We start from the raw sequence: 15,600 nt of genomic DNA on the forward strand, positions 1-15,600 counted from the left end.
GAACTTCCATTTCCCATGTAGATGACCGGCAGAAATGTGATTAAGAAAGTCCCAGCAGAAGCTAAAGAAAAAGCGAAGGTAAAGATCACCCCTCCTGCTGCAAGTGCGCAAGTGTACAAAGTGTGCCTCTGAGGCGCCTTCACTTTCCAAAGCCAATAATAAAATTTGAATAAGCGGCGCACGTGGCCTCTCAGGCGATGACAGCTCCGCTAAAAATACCATCAATCACCGGGGGAGGATGGCAAAATTATGCTAAAGAGCGCTAACTGATTAGCATTAACGCGCTCGCATTCTCCCCTTCCGAGCGCTGAGGCGGAGCGGTGTGTCCCCTCCAACCGACAGACAATACCATTAACCTTTGCAATTCAGGCGCCGACGCCGGGGCGCTGACCCCAAAAGTTGATGTTACCACTCAGCGGGGGTCGGCCAGGGACGATAAATATTTATCATCAAGTATAAAGCGCCTCATGTGAGATCAGCCAGGAGTTATAGAGCTCATTCCTCTCAACCAGCGCCTCATCACCGTCCGACACAATAGAGATACATTTACACAGAAATGTGTGTGGGTCAGCGTGTGTGTGTTGTGTGTGTTGTGTGTGTCTGCGTGTGTCTGCGTGTGTGTGCGTTGCCACGACACAAGCATAATATAACAAAGTTGAAAAAACTAATATCCATATATGAACGCGTAACATCACAATATCTGCCATAAAGATAGAAAGCATAATATCAGGAAATAACTACTCAGCTACCCAGTAGGCACATGACTAAGGCGCATAGATACATTTAGAGTAGTTACTGTGGAACCAATGACCAACTAATGAGTAGAATAGTTACTGTGGAACTAATGAAGAACTAATGAGTAGAGTAGTTACTGAGGTACTAATGAAGAACTAATGAGTAGAGTAGTTACTGTGGAACTAATGACCAACTAATGAGTAGAATAGTTACTGTGGAACTAATGAAGAACTAATGAGTAGAGTAGTTACTGAGGGACAAATGAACTAATCACTATGGCATGTGCATTTAGAGTAGTTACTTTGGAACTAATGAAGAACTAATCACTAAGGCACATACGTACATTTAGAGTAGTTACTTTGGAACAAATGAAGAACTAATGAGTAGAGTAGTTACTGTGGAACTAATGAAGAACTAATGAGTAGAGTAGTTACTGAGGGACTAATGAAGAACTAATCACTAAGGCATATACATTTAGAGTTGTTCCAGATGACTTAATGAATAACTAATGAGTAGAGTAGTTACTGTGGAACTAATGACCAACTAATGAGTAGAATAGTTCCAGATGAATTAATGAATAACTAATGACTAGAATAGTTGCTGTGGAACTAATAAAGAACTAATGAGTAGAGTAGTTACTGAGGGACTAATGAAGAACTAATCACTAAGACACATACATTTAGAGTAGTTCCAGATGAATTAATAATAACTAATGAGTAAAGTAGTTAAGGAGGAAATAATGATGAGTGATATCCTTTGATTTTTCAGAATGCGGCCAGAAAAAACAGAAAGATCCAAAGTCTAATGTCAGGAAAGTAAAAATGGATGGTGCTGCAGCTTGAGAAAAATAAAGAAAATACTTTTTTTTTTTAAGTATTTACTGTGTAGAAAGTGTAATACCAAAAGTACCAATAATGAAACAGTACTGCACCTCCTTTCCTTGTCTACATGCTACCATGCTGCTCTAATGTCTTTGTTGTGTGTCTTTCTTATGCTAGGCCTAGCACATGTTGAAGTCAACAATGTTGGTTATGGGGGGTGCAGTTATGCTCCCATTGGCCTGAGCACCCAGGCCCCCTCCCACCCTCCACCCCCCACCCCAATGAGTTACAGTACATGTATGAGTCTAAGGTTATCATCACACTTTCCACCTTAACGCTGCAACAATCTGGACGAAGCTTTCATAAATGGATGATAGTCATCTTTGTCACCATCAGATACCAGATACCAGATTCCATATACCATATACCATATACCATATACCATATACCATATACCATATACCATATACCATATACCATATACCATATACCATATACCATATATCGTATACCATATACCCCACCCCATTTTACAGCATCCGCCCAGTCACCTGGTACTGCAAGAGGCTGTGGTAGGACGTCTCCATCAGCAGGTTGGATGCTCTATCTGCAAGAGGCCAGTCTGCCGGGATGGAGCGACTCCCTGCATCTGAAAAACACACAACGTGCCGTCAATATGACGCTGATAAATACGCTGATCACCACAAAGACCGTGCCAATATATATATGTGTATATATATATATATATATATATATATATATATATATATGTGTATATATATGTATATATATATATATACATATATATGTTGTAATATATATTGTTGTCTTGTTAATGTTGTTAATGTTATGGGATTTATCGGCATGACGTCACAATTCCCTCATATCGGTTCAATAATTATGTAATTATGGCCCACCACTAATATTTACCATAAAAAATTATTAAAAAATATATATAAATTTTATGGTAAATATATATATATATATATATACATATATATGTTGTGATGTTAATGTTATGGGGTTTATCGGCATGATGTCACAATTCCCTCATATCAGCTCAATAATTATGTAATTATGGCCCACCACTAATATTTACCATTCATTCATTTTCTACCGCTTTTCCTCACGAGGGTCACGGGGGTGCTGGAGCCTATCCCAGCTGTCTTCGGGCGAGAGGCGGGGTACACCTTGGACTGGTGGCCAGCCAATCACAGGGCACATATAGACAAACCACCATTCACACTCACATTCATACCTATGGACAATTTGGAGTCACCAATTAACCTAGCATGTTTTTGGAATGTGGGAGGAAACCGGAGTACCCGGAGAAAACCCACGCATGCACGGGGAGAACATACAAACTCCACACAGAGATGGCCGAGGGTGGGATTGAACCCTGGTCTCCTAGCTGTGAGGTCTGCGCGCTAACCACTAGACCACCATGACGCCCTAATATTAACCATATTAAAAAAATTACATAATTATTGGGCCGATATGAGGGAATTATGACGTCATGCCGATAAATCCCATAACATTAAAAACAGGTCTGATCACCGATCATTTAAAAAAATGTTCCAATTAGGCCTGTCGTAAAGTCCCTGAAGTCGCTTGAAACAAACATTCCAAAATCCTGCAGGAAAAGAAACCCATTGGACACCCAAAAAACCTTTGGAAGTGTAAACGGTTTGACTTCCATGGCGTCGCACCGGCTGCTCGCAGCGTGTGCCCGAATACAGTGCACCTTGCTGGGCCACAGCAGGTGGCTCCTCCCCTCTATCATCTGGGTCTCCTGATGGTGGTGATGTGGGAGTAGTCATGTCATGATAATTGATTATAATTAGTCAGATCCTTCTTACCTCCAGGTGTGCACACACGCCATGGGTATCGGTATTGCTTAGAAAAAGAAAAAGACGTGTGGTAGATTTGGTTGTCATGAAGGCTAAAAGAAATGAGAAGACAATTGAACAGGCCTCAGCTCCCAAGCCCTTGTCCAACAGCAGCATCTACAGGCTGAATGCTGCATTGCATGTCCAACAGAGAGGCGTGTCCTGCACTTGCACTTCCAGGACAAACAAGTGACCTTTCTCGCCATCATCATCATCACTATTACACGCTGTTCCCTGTACTTTTGGTCTTATCGCCAAGGCCGTGTTCTCCTGTGATTGGACACCGTGCATCCCGGCCGACAGCCGCTTCTCCCGCTTGCCTCGCCCTCGTTATCGCTGGCGTTGGATGGAGGGTAGCCTTGACTTGTTATTGCACACCTCCTAAAATGTACTTCCACTATCAGTGTCCTTTTAACACAGACGTCACCTTTTAAGACCTCGCCTGGCATTGTTGCTTGGACGAATTGTAGCAAACACAAACCCAGCCTGGACCCCCGCCAAGGCCATCGACTTGTTAGCTAGCTGATGATGACTACTGTCTACTGTAGACTGATCAACCATGAGGTCAAAACAAAGAGAAAAGGTCGTAATATTAGGAGGAACTGTAGCATCATTTTAGCAGCATAACAATGAAATAGCCGATTTCAAGTTGTTGTAACATATTTGGAAAATTAAGTTGGGGAAAAATTTCCAATGGCCTCAAGTCAAAATATTTTGGGAATAAAGTCATAATTACAGGAAGAATATTTACAAGAAAATTAAAATAAAAATACATCAGAAATGGAAAAAAATAGCTGTAATATTGCGAGAATAAAGTAAAAATATTTTGAACAAATAGTTGGATTTTAATGAGAAAAAAGGTCACAATTCTACAACAATAAACTGGTAATATTATCAGTAAAAGTAATATCATTTTAGCAGCATAAAGTTGATATATTCAGAAAGAAATATGTTCATTCGTCATAAGTTGTAATACGAGACAAAAACTAAATAAAATTGTCAATTTTTGAAATTTAGGTTGGGATAATTCAGTCATATTTATGAGAAAAAATTAACAAAAAATATTTGGAAAATGTAAAAAAAAATAACTATAGCAGAAATAGAAAAAAAGTGCTAGAATTTTACGATAAATCAAAATATTAAGAAAAATGTTGAGATTTTGTAATATTATAAGTAAAAATAATGTCATTTAGTAGCATAGTGTAAAATCTTATATTAAGGAAAAAAATAAAGGAAGTTGTCATTTTTGGAAAATGAGGATGGTGAAAAAGGGTGTAATATTATGAGAATAAAAATCATATTTACAAGAGGACATAGTTGGAATCGTTTTTTTAAACGACATCAAAAATCGCTGTAATTTAAAGTTGACCTTTTATGGAAAAAAGTTTAATTATAATGACTTTATGACATAACAATTATTATATTAAAACTTTAAATTAGGTTGGGGAAAATGATAGAAAAACAACAAAAATGCGGGAAAAAGTTAAATTAATAATCTGCTTTTTTAGCTATGTCTATCACATAGCTGGGATGAACGCTAAATAACGTCTTTGCACTTAAACCATAACTTTATTGAATTCATTATTCCGGGCCGCAAATGGCCCTCGGGCCGCATCTTGGACCCCCCCTGATCCAGACTGGCGAGCAGCTTTGTTCTATGCTGTGCATGACAGACACGTACGCTGCTATGGACAAGGGAGCCATCATGTCACGTCCAGCGACACGCCACGGGTCGTCTCACCTGTGGCGCCCAGCGAGGAAGACGAGGGCAAGCCAGGGGTCAGGGGTCGTCCCTCCACGGCGAACAGGCAGTTGGCACCGTCTTCAGTCTTCATGGCCAGGCTGGGATTGGAAAGATTGACCCGAGTACAAATCCCCAGCTCCTCATCCTGGACTTGTTGTCTTCTGAGGGCCACCTGGGACAGGAAGTAGTATAGCAGTAACAGTAGACCCTCACAGACAGACGGGCACCCCTGTGTCAGGAAATAGTAACTACTCAGCTACCCAGTAGACACATGACTAAGGCGCATATATACATTTAGAGTAGTTACTGTGGAACTAATGAAGAACTAATGAGCAGAGTAGTTACTGAGGTACTAATGAAGAACTAATGAATAGAGTAGTTACTGTGGAGCTAATGAAGAACTAATCACTAAGGCATGTGCATTTAGAGTAGTTACTTTGGAACTAATGAAGAACTAATGAGTAGAGTAGTTACTGAGGTACTAATGAAGAACTAATCACTAAGGCACATACGTACATTTAGAGTAGTTACTTTGGAACTAATGAAGAACTAATGAGTAGAGTAGTTACTGTGGAACTAATGAAGAACTAATGAGTAGAGTAGTTACTGAGGGACTAATGAAGAACTAATGAGTAGAGTAGTTACTGAGGTACTAATGAAGAACTAATGAATAGAGTAGTTACTGTGGAACTAATGAAGAACTAATGAATAGAGTAGTTACTGAGGGACGAATGAAGAACGAATCACTAAGGCATGTGCATTTAGAGTAGTTACTTTGGAACTAATGAAGAACTAATGAGTAGAGTAGTTACTGACATATTAATGAAGAACTAATAACTAAAGCATATACATTTAGAGTAGTTCCAGATGAATTAATGAATAACTAATGAGTAGAGTAGTTACTGTGGAACTAATGAAGAAGTAATGGATAGAGTAGTTACTGAGGGACTAATGAAGAACTAATCACTATGGCATATGCATTTTGAGTAGTTACTTTGGAACAAATGAAAAACTACTGAGTAGAGTAGTTACTGAGGTACTAATGAAGAACTACTGAGTAGAGTAGTTACTGACGTACTAATGAAGAACTAATAACTAAGGCACATACATTTACAGTAGTTCCAGATGAATTAATGAATAACTCATGTATAGAGTAGTTACTGTGGAACTAATGAAGAACTAATGAGTAGTTACTGAGGGACTAATGAAGAACTAATCACTAAGACACATACATTTAGAGTAGTTCCAGATGAATTAATAATAACTAATGAGTAAAGTAGTTAAGGAGGAAATAATGATGAGTGATATCCTTTGATTTTTCAGTATGCGGCCAGAAAAAACAAAAAGATCCAAAGTCTAATGTCAGGAAAGTAAAAATGGATGGTGCTGCAGCTTGAGAAAAATAAAGAAAATACTTTTTTTTAAAGAAGTATTTACTGTGTAGAAAGTGTAATACCAAAAGTACCAATAATGAAACAGTACTGCACCTCCTTTCCTTGTCTACATGCTACCATGCTGCTCTAATGTCTTTGTTGTGTGTCTTTCTTATGCTAGGCCTAGCACATGTTGAAGTCAACAATGTTGGTTATGGGGGGTGCAGTTATGCTCCCATTGGCCTGAGCACCCAGGCCCCCTCCCACCCTCCACCCCCCACCCCAATGAGTTACAGTACATGTATGAGTCTAAGGTTATCATCACACTTTCCACCTTAACGCTGCAACAATCTGGACGAAGCTTTCATAAATGGATGATAGTCATCTTTGTCACCATCAGATACCAGATACCAGATACCAGATTCCATATACCATATACCATATACCATATACCATATACCATATACCATATACCATATACCATATACCAGATTCCATATACCAGATACCAGATTCCATATACCAGACACCCCCACCCCATTTTACAGCATCCGCCCAGTCACCTGGTACTGCAAGAGGCTGTGGTAGGACGTCTCCAGCAGCAGGTCGGATGCTCTATCTGCAAGAGGCCAGTCTGCCGGGATGGAGCGACTCCCTGCATCTGAAAAACACACAACGTGCCGTCAATATGACGCTGATAAATACGCTGATCACCACAAAGACCGTGCCAATATATATATACAGTGCATCCGGAAAGTATTCAGAGCGCTTCACTTTTTCTACATTTTGTCATGTTACAGCCTCATTCCAAACTGAATTAAATTAATCTCTTACCTCAAAATTCTACACAAAATACTCCATTATGACAATGTGAAAAAAGGTTTTTTTGACATGTTTTGAATTTATTAAAAATAGAAAACGAAAAAATCACATTTACATAAGTATTCACAGCCTTTGCTTAATACTTTGTTGATCCACCTTTGGCAGCAATTACAGCCTCAAGTCTTTTTGAATATGATCCCACAAGTTTAGCACACCTATCTTTAGGCAGTTTTGCCCATTCTTCTTTGCAATAAGTCTCAAGCTCCATCAGGTTGGATGGGAGACGTCTGTGCACAGCCATTTTCAGATCTCTCCAGAGATGTTCGATCGGATTCAAGTCTGGACTCTGGCTGGGCCACTCCAGGACATTCACGGAGTGGTTCTGAAGCCAATCTTTTGAGATCTTGGCTGTGTGATAATGTCTCCTGTCTATATGGTCAAGGTACATGACCAGTCTACTGAGGTCAAGAGCGCTCTGGAGCAGGTTTTCATCCAGGATATCTCTATATATTGCTGCATTCATTTTTCCTTCTATCCTGACTAGTCTGCCAGTTCCTGCTGCTGAAAAACATCCCCACAGCATGATGCTGCCACCACCATGCTTCACTGTAGGGATGGTATTGGCCTGGTGATGAGCAGTGCCTGGTTTCCTCCAAACATGGCGCCTGGCATTCACACCAAAGAGTTCAATCTTTGTCTCATCAGACCAGAGAATTTTGTTTCTCATGGTCTGAGAGTCATTCAGGTGCTTTTTGGCAAATTCCAGACGGGATGCCATGTTCCTTTTACTAAGGAGTGGCTTTCGTCTGGCCACTCTACCATACAGGCCTGATTGGTGGATTGCTGCAGAGATGGTTGTCCTTCTGGAAGGCTCTCCTCTCTCCACAGAGGAACGCTGGAGCTCTGACAGAGTGACCATCGGGGCCTTGGTCACCTCCCTGACTAAGGCCCTTCTTCCCCGATCGCTCAGTTTAGAAGGCCGGCCAGCTCTAGGAAGAGTCCTGGTGGTTCCAAACGTCTTCCATTTACGAATAATGGAGGGCACTGTGCTCATTGGGACCTTCAAAGCAGCAGAAATTTTTCTGTATCCTTCCCCAGATTTGTGCCTCAAGACAATCCTGTCTCGCAGGTATATATATATATATATATATATATACATATATGTTGTAATATATATTGTTGTCATGTCAATGTTGTTAATGTTATGGGGTTTATCGGCATGACGTCACAATTCCCTCATATCGGCTCAATAATTATGTAATTATGGCCCATTCATTCATTTTCTTCCGCTTTTCTTCACGAGGTTTCGCGATCCCAGCCTATCCCGGCTGTCTTCGGGCGAGAGGCGGGGTACACCCTGGACTGGTCGCCAGCCAATCACAGGGCACATATAGACAAACCACCATTCACACTCACAATTTGGAGTGGCCAATTAACCTAGCATGTTTTTGGAATGTGGGAGGAAACCGGAGTACCCGGAGAAAACCCACGCATGCACGGGGAGAACATGCAAACTCCACACAGAGATGGCCGAGGGTGGAATTGAACCCTGGTCTCCTAGCTGTGAGGTCTGCGCGCTAACCACTAGACCACCATGACGCCCTAATATTTACCATATAAAAAAAATTACATAATTATTGGGCCGATATGAGGGAATTATGACGTCATGCCGATAAATCCCATAACATTAAAAACAGGTCTGATCACCGATCATTTAAAAAAATGTTCCAATTAGGCCTGTCGTAAAGTCCCTGAAGTCGCTTGAAACAAACATTCCAAAATCCTGCAGGAAAAGAAACCCATTGGACACCCAAAAAACCTTTGGAAGTGTAAACGGTTTGACTTCCATGGCGTCGCACCGGCTGCTCGCAGCGTGTGCCCGAATACAGTGCACCTTGCTGGGCCACAGCAGGTGGCTCCTCCCCTCTATCATCTGGGTCTCCTGATGGTGGTGATGTGGGAGTAGTCATGTCATGATAATTGATTATAATTAGTCAGATCCTTCTTACCTCCAGGTGTGCACACACGCCATGGGTATCGGTATTGCTTAGAAAAAGAAAAAGACGTGTGGTAGATTTGGTTGTCATGAAGGCTAAAAGAAATGAGAAGACAATTGAACAGGCCTCAGCTCCCAAGCCCTTGTCCAACAGCAGCATCTACAGGCTGAATGCTGCATTGCACGTCCAACAGAGAGGCGTGTCCTGCACTTGCACTTCCAGGACAAACAAGTGACCTTTCTCGCCATCATCATCATCACTATTACACGCTGTTCCCTGTACTTTTGGTCTTATTCCCAAGGCCGCGTTCTCCTGTGATTGGACACCGTGCATCCCGGCCGACAGCCGCTTCTCCCGCTCGCCTCGCCCTCGTTATCGCTGGCGTTGGATGGAGGGTAGCCTTGACTTGTTATTGCACACCTCCTAAAATGTATCAGTGTACTTTTAACACACACGTCACCTTTTAAGACCTCGCCTGGCATTGTTGCTTGGACGAATTGTAGCAAACACAAACCCAGCCTGGACCCCCGCCAAGGCCATCGACTTGTTAGCTAGCTGATGATGACCACTGTCTACTGTAGACTGATCAACAATGAGGTCAAAACGGTAAGAGAAAAGGTCGTAATATTAGGAGGAACTGTAGCATCATTTTAGCAGCATAACAATGAAATAGCCGAGAAGAAGATTATTTTCAAGTTGTTATAACATATTTGGAAAATTAAGTTGGGGAAAAATTTCCAATGGCCTCAAGTCAAAATATTTTGGGAATAAAGTCATAATTACAGGAAGAATATTTACAAGAAAATTAAAAAAAAAATACATCAGAAATGGAAAAAAATAGCTGTAATATTGCGAGAATAAAGTAAAAATATTTTGAACAAATTTTTAATGAGATTTTAATGAGAAAAAATGTCACAATTCTACAACAATAAACTGGTAATATTATCAGTAAAAGTAATATCATTTTAGCAGCATAAAGTTAATATATTAAGGAAGAAATATGTTCATTCGTCATAAGTTGTAATACGAGACAAAAACTAAATAAAATTGACAATTTTTTAAATTTAGGTTGGGATAATTCAGTCATATTTATGAGAAAAAATTAACAAGAAGAAATATTTGGAAAATGTAAAAAAAAACTAACTATAGCAGAAATAGAAAAAAAGTGCTATAATTTTACGATAAATCAAAATATTAAGAAAAAAGTTGAAGTTTTCCCAAATTAATCTTGTAATATTATAAGTAAAAATAATGTCATTTAGTAGCATAGTGTGAAATCTTATATTAAGGAAAAAAATAAAGGAAGTTGTCATTTTTGGAAAATGAGGATGGTGAAAAAGGGTGTAATATTATGAGAATAAAAATCATATTTACAAGAGGACATAGTTGGAATCGTTTTTTAAACGACATCAAAAATCGCTGTAATTTAAAGTTGACCTTTTATGGAAAACGGTTGAATTATAATGACTTTATGACATAACAATTATTATATTAAAACTTTAAATTAGGTTGGGGAAAATGATAGAAAAACAACAAAAATGGGGGAAAAAGTTAAATTAATAATCAGATGAACGCTAAATAACGTCTTTGCACTTAAACCATAACTTTATTGAATTCATTATTCCGGGCCGCAAATGGCCCTCGGACCACATCTTGGACCCCCCTGATCCAGACTGGCGAGCAGCTTTGTTCTAAGCTGTGCATGACGGACACGTACGCTGCTATGGACAAGGGAGCCATCATGTCACGTCCAGCGACACGCCACGGGTCGTCTCACCTGTGGCGCCCAGCGAGGAAGACGAGGGCAAGCCAGGGGTCAGGGGTCGTCCCTCCACGGCGAACAGGCAGTTGGCACCGTCTTCAGTCTTCATGGCCAGGCTGGGATTGGAAAGATTGACCGGAGTACAAATCCCCAGCTCCTCATCCTGGACTTGTTGTCTTCTGAGGGCCACCTGGGACAGGAAGTAGTATAGCAGTAACAGTAGACCCTCACAGACAGACGGGCACCCCTGTCCCATGGAGCCGTGGTTCTGGCCGGGTGGTCGTTTCATGTTTTCATATTTTAACTCATGCAGGCCACTTATGATGGAGGAGCAATATGGAGCAATATTAGTCATCTTCCTTTCCTTTTCCTTTACCTCATTTCCTCCAAAATGCTCTTTGGACATTTCACTATATGCATTCGGGTTTGCAAAGATGGCCTTTTGGAAAAAATACATAGATAAAGAAATATAAAATAAACATGACATTTATAAATGTGTTTTTTTAAAAATCATAACAAATGAATAATAAGAGAAAATGATTTGAATAAAAGTGAAAAAAAATAATAAAAATAAATCAACATCACACAACATAAATAAATAAAAATACTTTAATGTCTCAAAAATAACAATTAAAAAAGTGAAATTAAAAGGTTAAGACTTAAGTACATTGGTAGGGAAGTTGGTAGATACTTTATTCATCCTCATTCGCGTTAAAAAATGCAAAATAAATAAAGATGAAAGTAAAATAACAGTAAAAATTACTTAAAAGTCTCAAAAATAAAAATGTATCAAATTAAAATGACCTAAATAAACACTTTAAGAAATAATACAAAAAAAATAAAATGTAAACATTAAATCAACATAACAATGACTAAAATTAAATGTTAAATAAGAATTTGAAAAAAATGAAAATAACTTCAATAAAAGTGTGAAAAAACAAATAAATAAAAACAAATGAATAAAAAAATGTGAAATAAAGATAAAAAGTGATGAATTTATTCATTCATCTTCTACCGCTTATCCTCACGAGGGTCCCATGCTGTCTTCAGGCGAGAGGCGGGGTACACCCTGGACTGGTGGCCAGCCAATCACAGGGCAAATATAGACAAACAACCATTCACACTCACATTCATACCTATGGACAATTTGGAGTCGCCAATTAACCTAGCATGTTTTTGGAATGTGGGAGGAAACCGGAGTACCCGGAGAAAACCCACGCATGCACGGGGAGAACATGCAAACTCCACACAGAGATGGCTGAGGGTGGAATTGAACCCTGGTCTCCTAGCTGTGAGGTCTGCGCGCTAACCACACGACCTCCGTGCAGCCCAGAAACAATCATAATGACTGTAAATAAAATGCAAATCAATAAAAAGTGCTAAATAAAGGTGTTAAAAAATAAAAAGTGCTAACTGAAAGTGAATAAGAAAAGAAAACAAACAATAAAATTGACCTGATGAAAAGGGATGATTTAAAGTGTAAAAGATGATCAAAATAAACAATAAAAAGTGTCAAAAGAGGCGGCAGGAGGACCAGGGTTCAATTCCACCCTCGCCCATCTCTGTGTGGAGTTTGCATGTTCTCCCCGTGCATGCATTGGTTTTCTCCGGGTACTCCGGTTTCCTCCCACATTCCAAAAACATGCTAGGTTAATTGGCCACTCCAAATTGTCCATAGGTATGAATGTGAGTGTGAATGGTTGTTTGTCTATATGTGCCCTGTGATTGGCTGGCGACCAGTCCAGCCCGAAGACAGCTGGGATAGGCTCCAGCACCCCCCGCGACCCTCGTGAGGATAAGCGGTCGAAAATGAATGAATGAATGAATGAAAGTGTCAAAAGAATCCTAATTAGTAAAAGTGGGCAGTGGCTTAATGAGCCTTGGCAAATGGATGGAGCCAGAAAGAGCTTTGCTTTCCAACGCGTTAAGCTGCATTTGTGGTGCGTACGCGTGCGCGTGTGTGCGTGCGTGCGTGTGCGTACCTGCGCCGCCATGACTCTCTGCCTCTCGGCGATCAGCTTGCATTTTTGGCACTGGCAGTCCTTCCACTTGCAAAAGCGCTTGTGGCCCTTCAGGAGGGACACAAAGCCGTGGTTCCTGCATCGGGAGCAATTGGGCATCCGCTGGCTTTTGTGCCCTTTGGTCGAGGTCGGGGGCCGCTCGCCGGGCGGAGACGCGTGCCTGGACTTCTGGGAGTGCTTGCTCATGGCCAGAGAAGACGGAAATGAAAGGGATGCTTCCGCCGGCCGAGCCTGGAGGTCAGCGTCCCTCCCCCGCCCTGCCTTGTTTTGGCCTTTTTAAGCGTGGGAGGAAGCGGGAGGAATGGAGCTGGCATCACAGCTCTTTCATTCCATCTCCTCCGGCTTCACGGAATCAGTGGCCACGGAATCATTCAATCATGGAAGAGAAGTTGGATTTAGCTTTGCAGTGGCGTTCGTCACTGGGCAGGTTTCGTGAGGCCAGGGCCGTTTTCTAGTCAACTTCATTGATCTTATATATTACCACTATTTCAACTCCATGCTACTAAAATTAATTATTCAATGCAATAATCTTGACACTTTCATCTCATCAAATTGGGACTTTTTCCGAATAGAATATCACTTTTTTTCTTTCAGTGAGTATATTTTATTCTAGAAATGTTTTCTTTTGGTTTGGTTTTCATTCATTGATTTTCTACCGCTTATCCTCACGAGGGTCGCAGGGTGCTGGACTGGTGGCCAGCCAATCACAGGGCACATATAGACAAACAACCATTCACACTCACATTCATACCTATGGACAATTTGGAGTGGCCAATTAACCTAGCATGTTTTTGGAATGTGGGAGGAAACCGGAGTACCCGGAGAAAACCCACGCATGCACGGGGAGAACATGCAAACTCCACACAGAGATGGCCGAGGGTGGAATTGAACCCTGGTCTCCTCGCTGTGAGGTCTGCGCGCTAACCACTCTACCGCCATGCTGCCATTGGAGCATTTATTATTCATTCATTGATTAATTCATTCATTTTCTACCGCTTTTCCTCACGAGTGTCGTGGGGGTGCTGGAGCCTACCCCAGCTGTCTTCAGGCGAGAGGCTGGGTACACCCTGGACTGGTGGCCAGCCAATCACAGGGCACATATAGACAAACAACCATTCACACTCACATTCATACCTATGGACAATTTGGAGTCGCCGAGATGGCCGAGGGTGGAATTGAACACCGGTCTCCTCACTGTGTGACCTGCGTGCTAACCACTTCGTCCACCATTCTTAAAAAAATACATATGATTGCATAAATAAAGAAATATCAAATAAACATGACATAAATAACAGTGTAAACAAATCATTTAGAAAATAAATTCTAATAAAAATGACATCAGTCAGAAGACCAGAAGACCCTTATGATGACAACAAAGAGGAGGAACCGCACCTCGCCCGGATGTGGGATAGCGGGGCCTCACATGGAGCCAGGCCTGGGGGAGGGGTAAGCAGGCAAGCACCTGGTGGTCGGGTCTTCACCCGTGGGGCCGGGCGAGCCCAGCCTGAAGAAGCCACACGGGATCTCCCCCTCGCAGACCCACCACCTACGGGGGCATGCATAAGGGTCTGGTGCATTGTGTGTTGGGTGGCGGTCTTCGGTGACCTGGTCTTCGGCGAAATGTGGTTTTCAATCCCACTTCAGTGAAAGTGTAAAAGATTGTTATAGACAATGAAAGTGTGAAAAAATAATCACAATTGAATTAACATCACGATGATTGACAAAAAGTAAAACATAAATAAAAATAGCTTAAAGTCTCAAAAATAAACATTTATGAAATGATTTTGAATATACACATACAAAATAATAAAATAAATACAAATGTAAAAATGAAATCAACATAATAATAAAATAAACAAATAAATGACTAATAAAATAAAATAGTAATACATAATAAAGTAAATGGTAAATAATAATAATTACAAATAACAATGACTTACAAAAGGCAAAAGTAAGCATATTGAAAAATAAGAAGCAATAAAAATGAAATATAAATAAAAGTGTGAAACAACAAATAATCAATTTCAACGTTCTGATAGTAAAGTTTTATTTTTCTTCATCATTTGACGATGTTCACTAATTCATCCATCCATCCATTTTCTATTCCGGTGATCCTCACTATGGTCGCAGGCATGCTGGAGCCTATCCCAGCTGTCTTAGGGTGAGAGGCTGGAATTTAAAAAAAAAAATTTTTTTTATTATAACTTTTGAGGATCTTTTCTTTTAATATTTTGACTTTATTCTTGTAAAAAACTATATTTTTTATCTTTCTTGTTCAAAATTAACTTTTACTATATATTTTGGTCTGATAAAAAAAAAAATAGACACAGGCCACAAACGTTCCTACGTTGGGCTTGGCTAGCAATTCTGTACCAAAACACTAGAGGGTGGTGTTTCCCTTAGAGTCAATGACCGCACCTCTTGCTGCCTTGCCTT

General features: G+C 40.5%; 1 protein-coding gene across 1 annotated transcript; it reads right to left on the minus strand.

The window, feature by feature from the left end:
* Nucleotides 1–11,120: 11,120 nt before the first annotated feature.
* On the minus strand, nt 11,121–13,378 carry dmrt1 (doublesex and mab-3 related transcription factor 1). The gene is made up of 2 exons (XM_078789540.1): nt 13,126–13,378; nt 11,121–11,333 (listed from the first exon to the last, which is right to left on the minus strand). Exons 1-2 carry the CDS (start codon nt 13,348–13,350, stop codon nt 11,121–11,123), a joined length of 438 nt encoding a protein of 145 aa, XP_078645666.1. The 5' UTR covers nt 13,351–13,378.
* Nucleotides 13,379–15,600: the final 2,222 nt, after the last annotated feature.

The sequence above is a fragment of the Doryrhamphus excisus genome, linkage group LG3 (genome assembly GCF_037039965.1).
Source record: "Doryrhamphus excisus strain RoL-2023G ecotype Guam linkage group LG3, RoL_Dexc_Guam_v1.1, whole genome shotgun sequence".
Taxonomy (NCBI): Eukaryota; Metazoa; Chordata; class Actinopteri; order Syngnathiformes; family Syngnathidae; genus Doryrhamphus; species Doryrhamphus excisus.

Coding starts and splice junctions, on each gene's coding strand:
- dmrt1 (XM_078789540.1), bottom strand. CDS start 13,350: ATGAGCAAGCACTCCCAGAAGTCCAGGCACGCGTCTCCGCCCGGCGAG. Junction 11,334..13,125: donor AGAGAGTCATGGCGGCGCAG/GTACGCACACGC, acceptor TTCCTGTCCCAG/GTGGCCCTCAGAAGACAACA.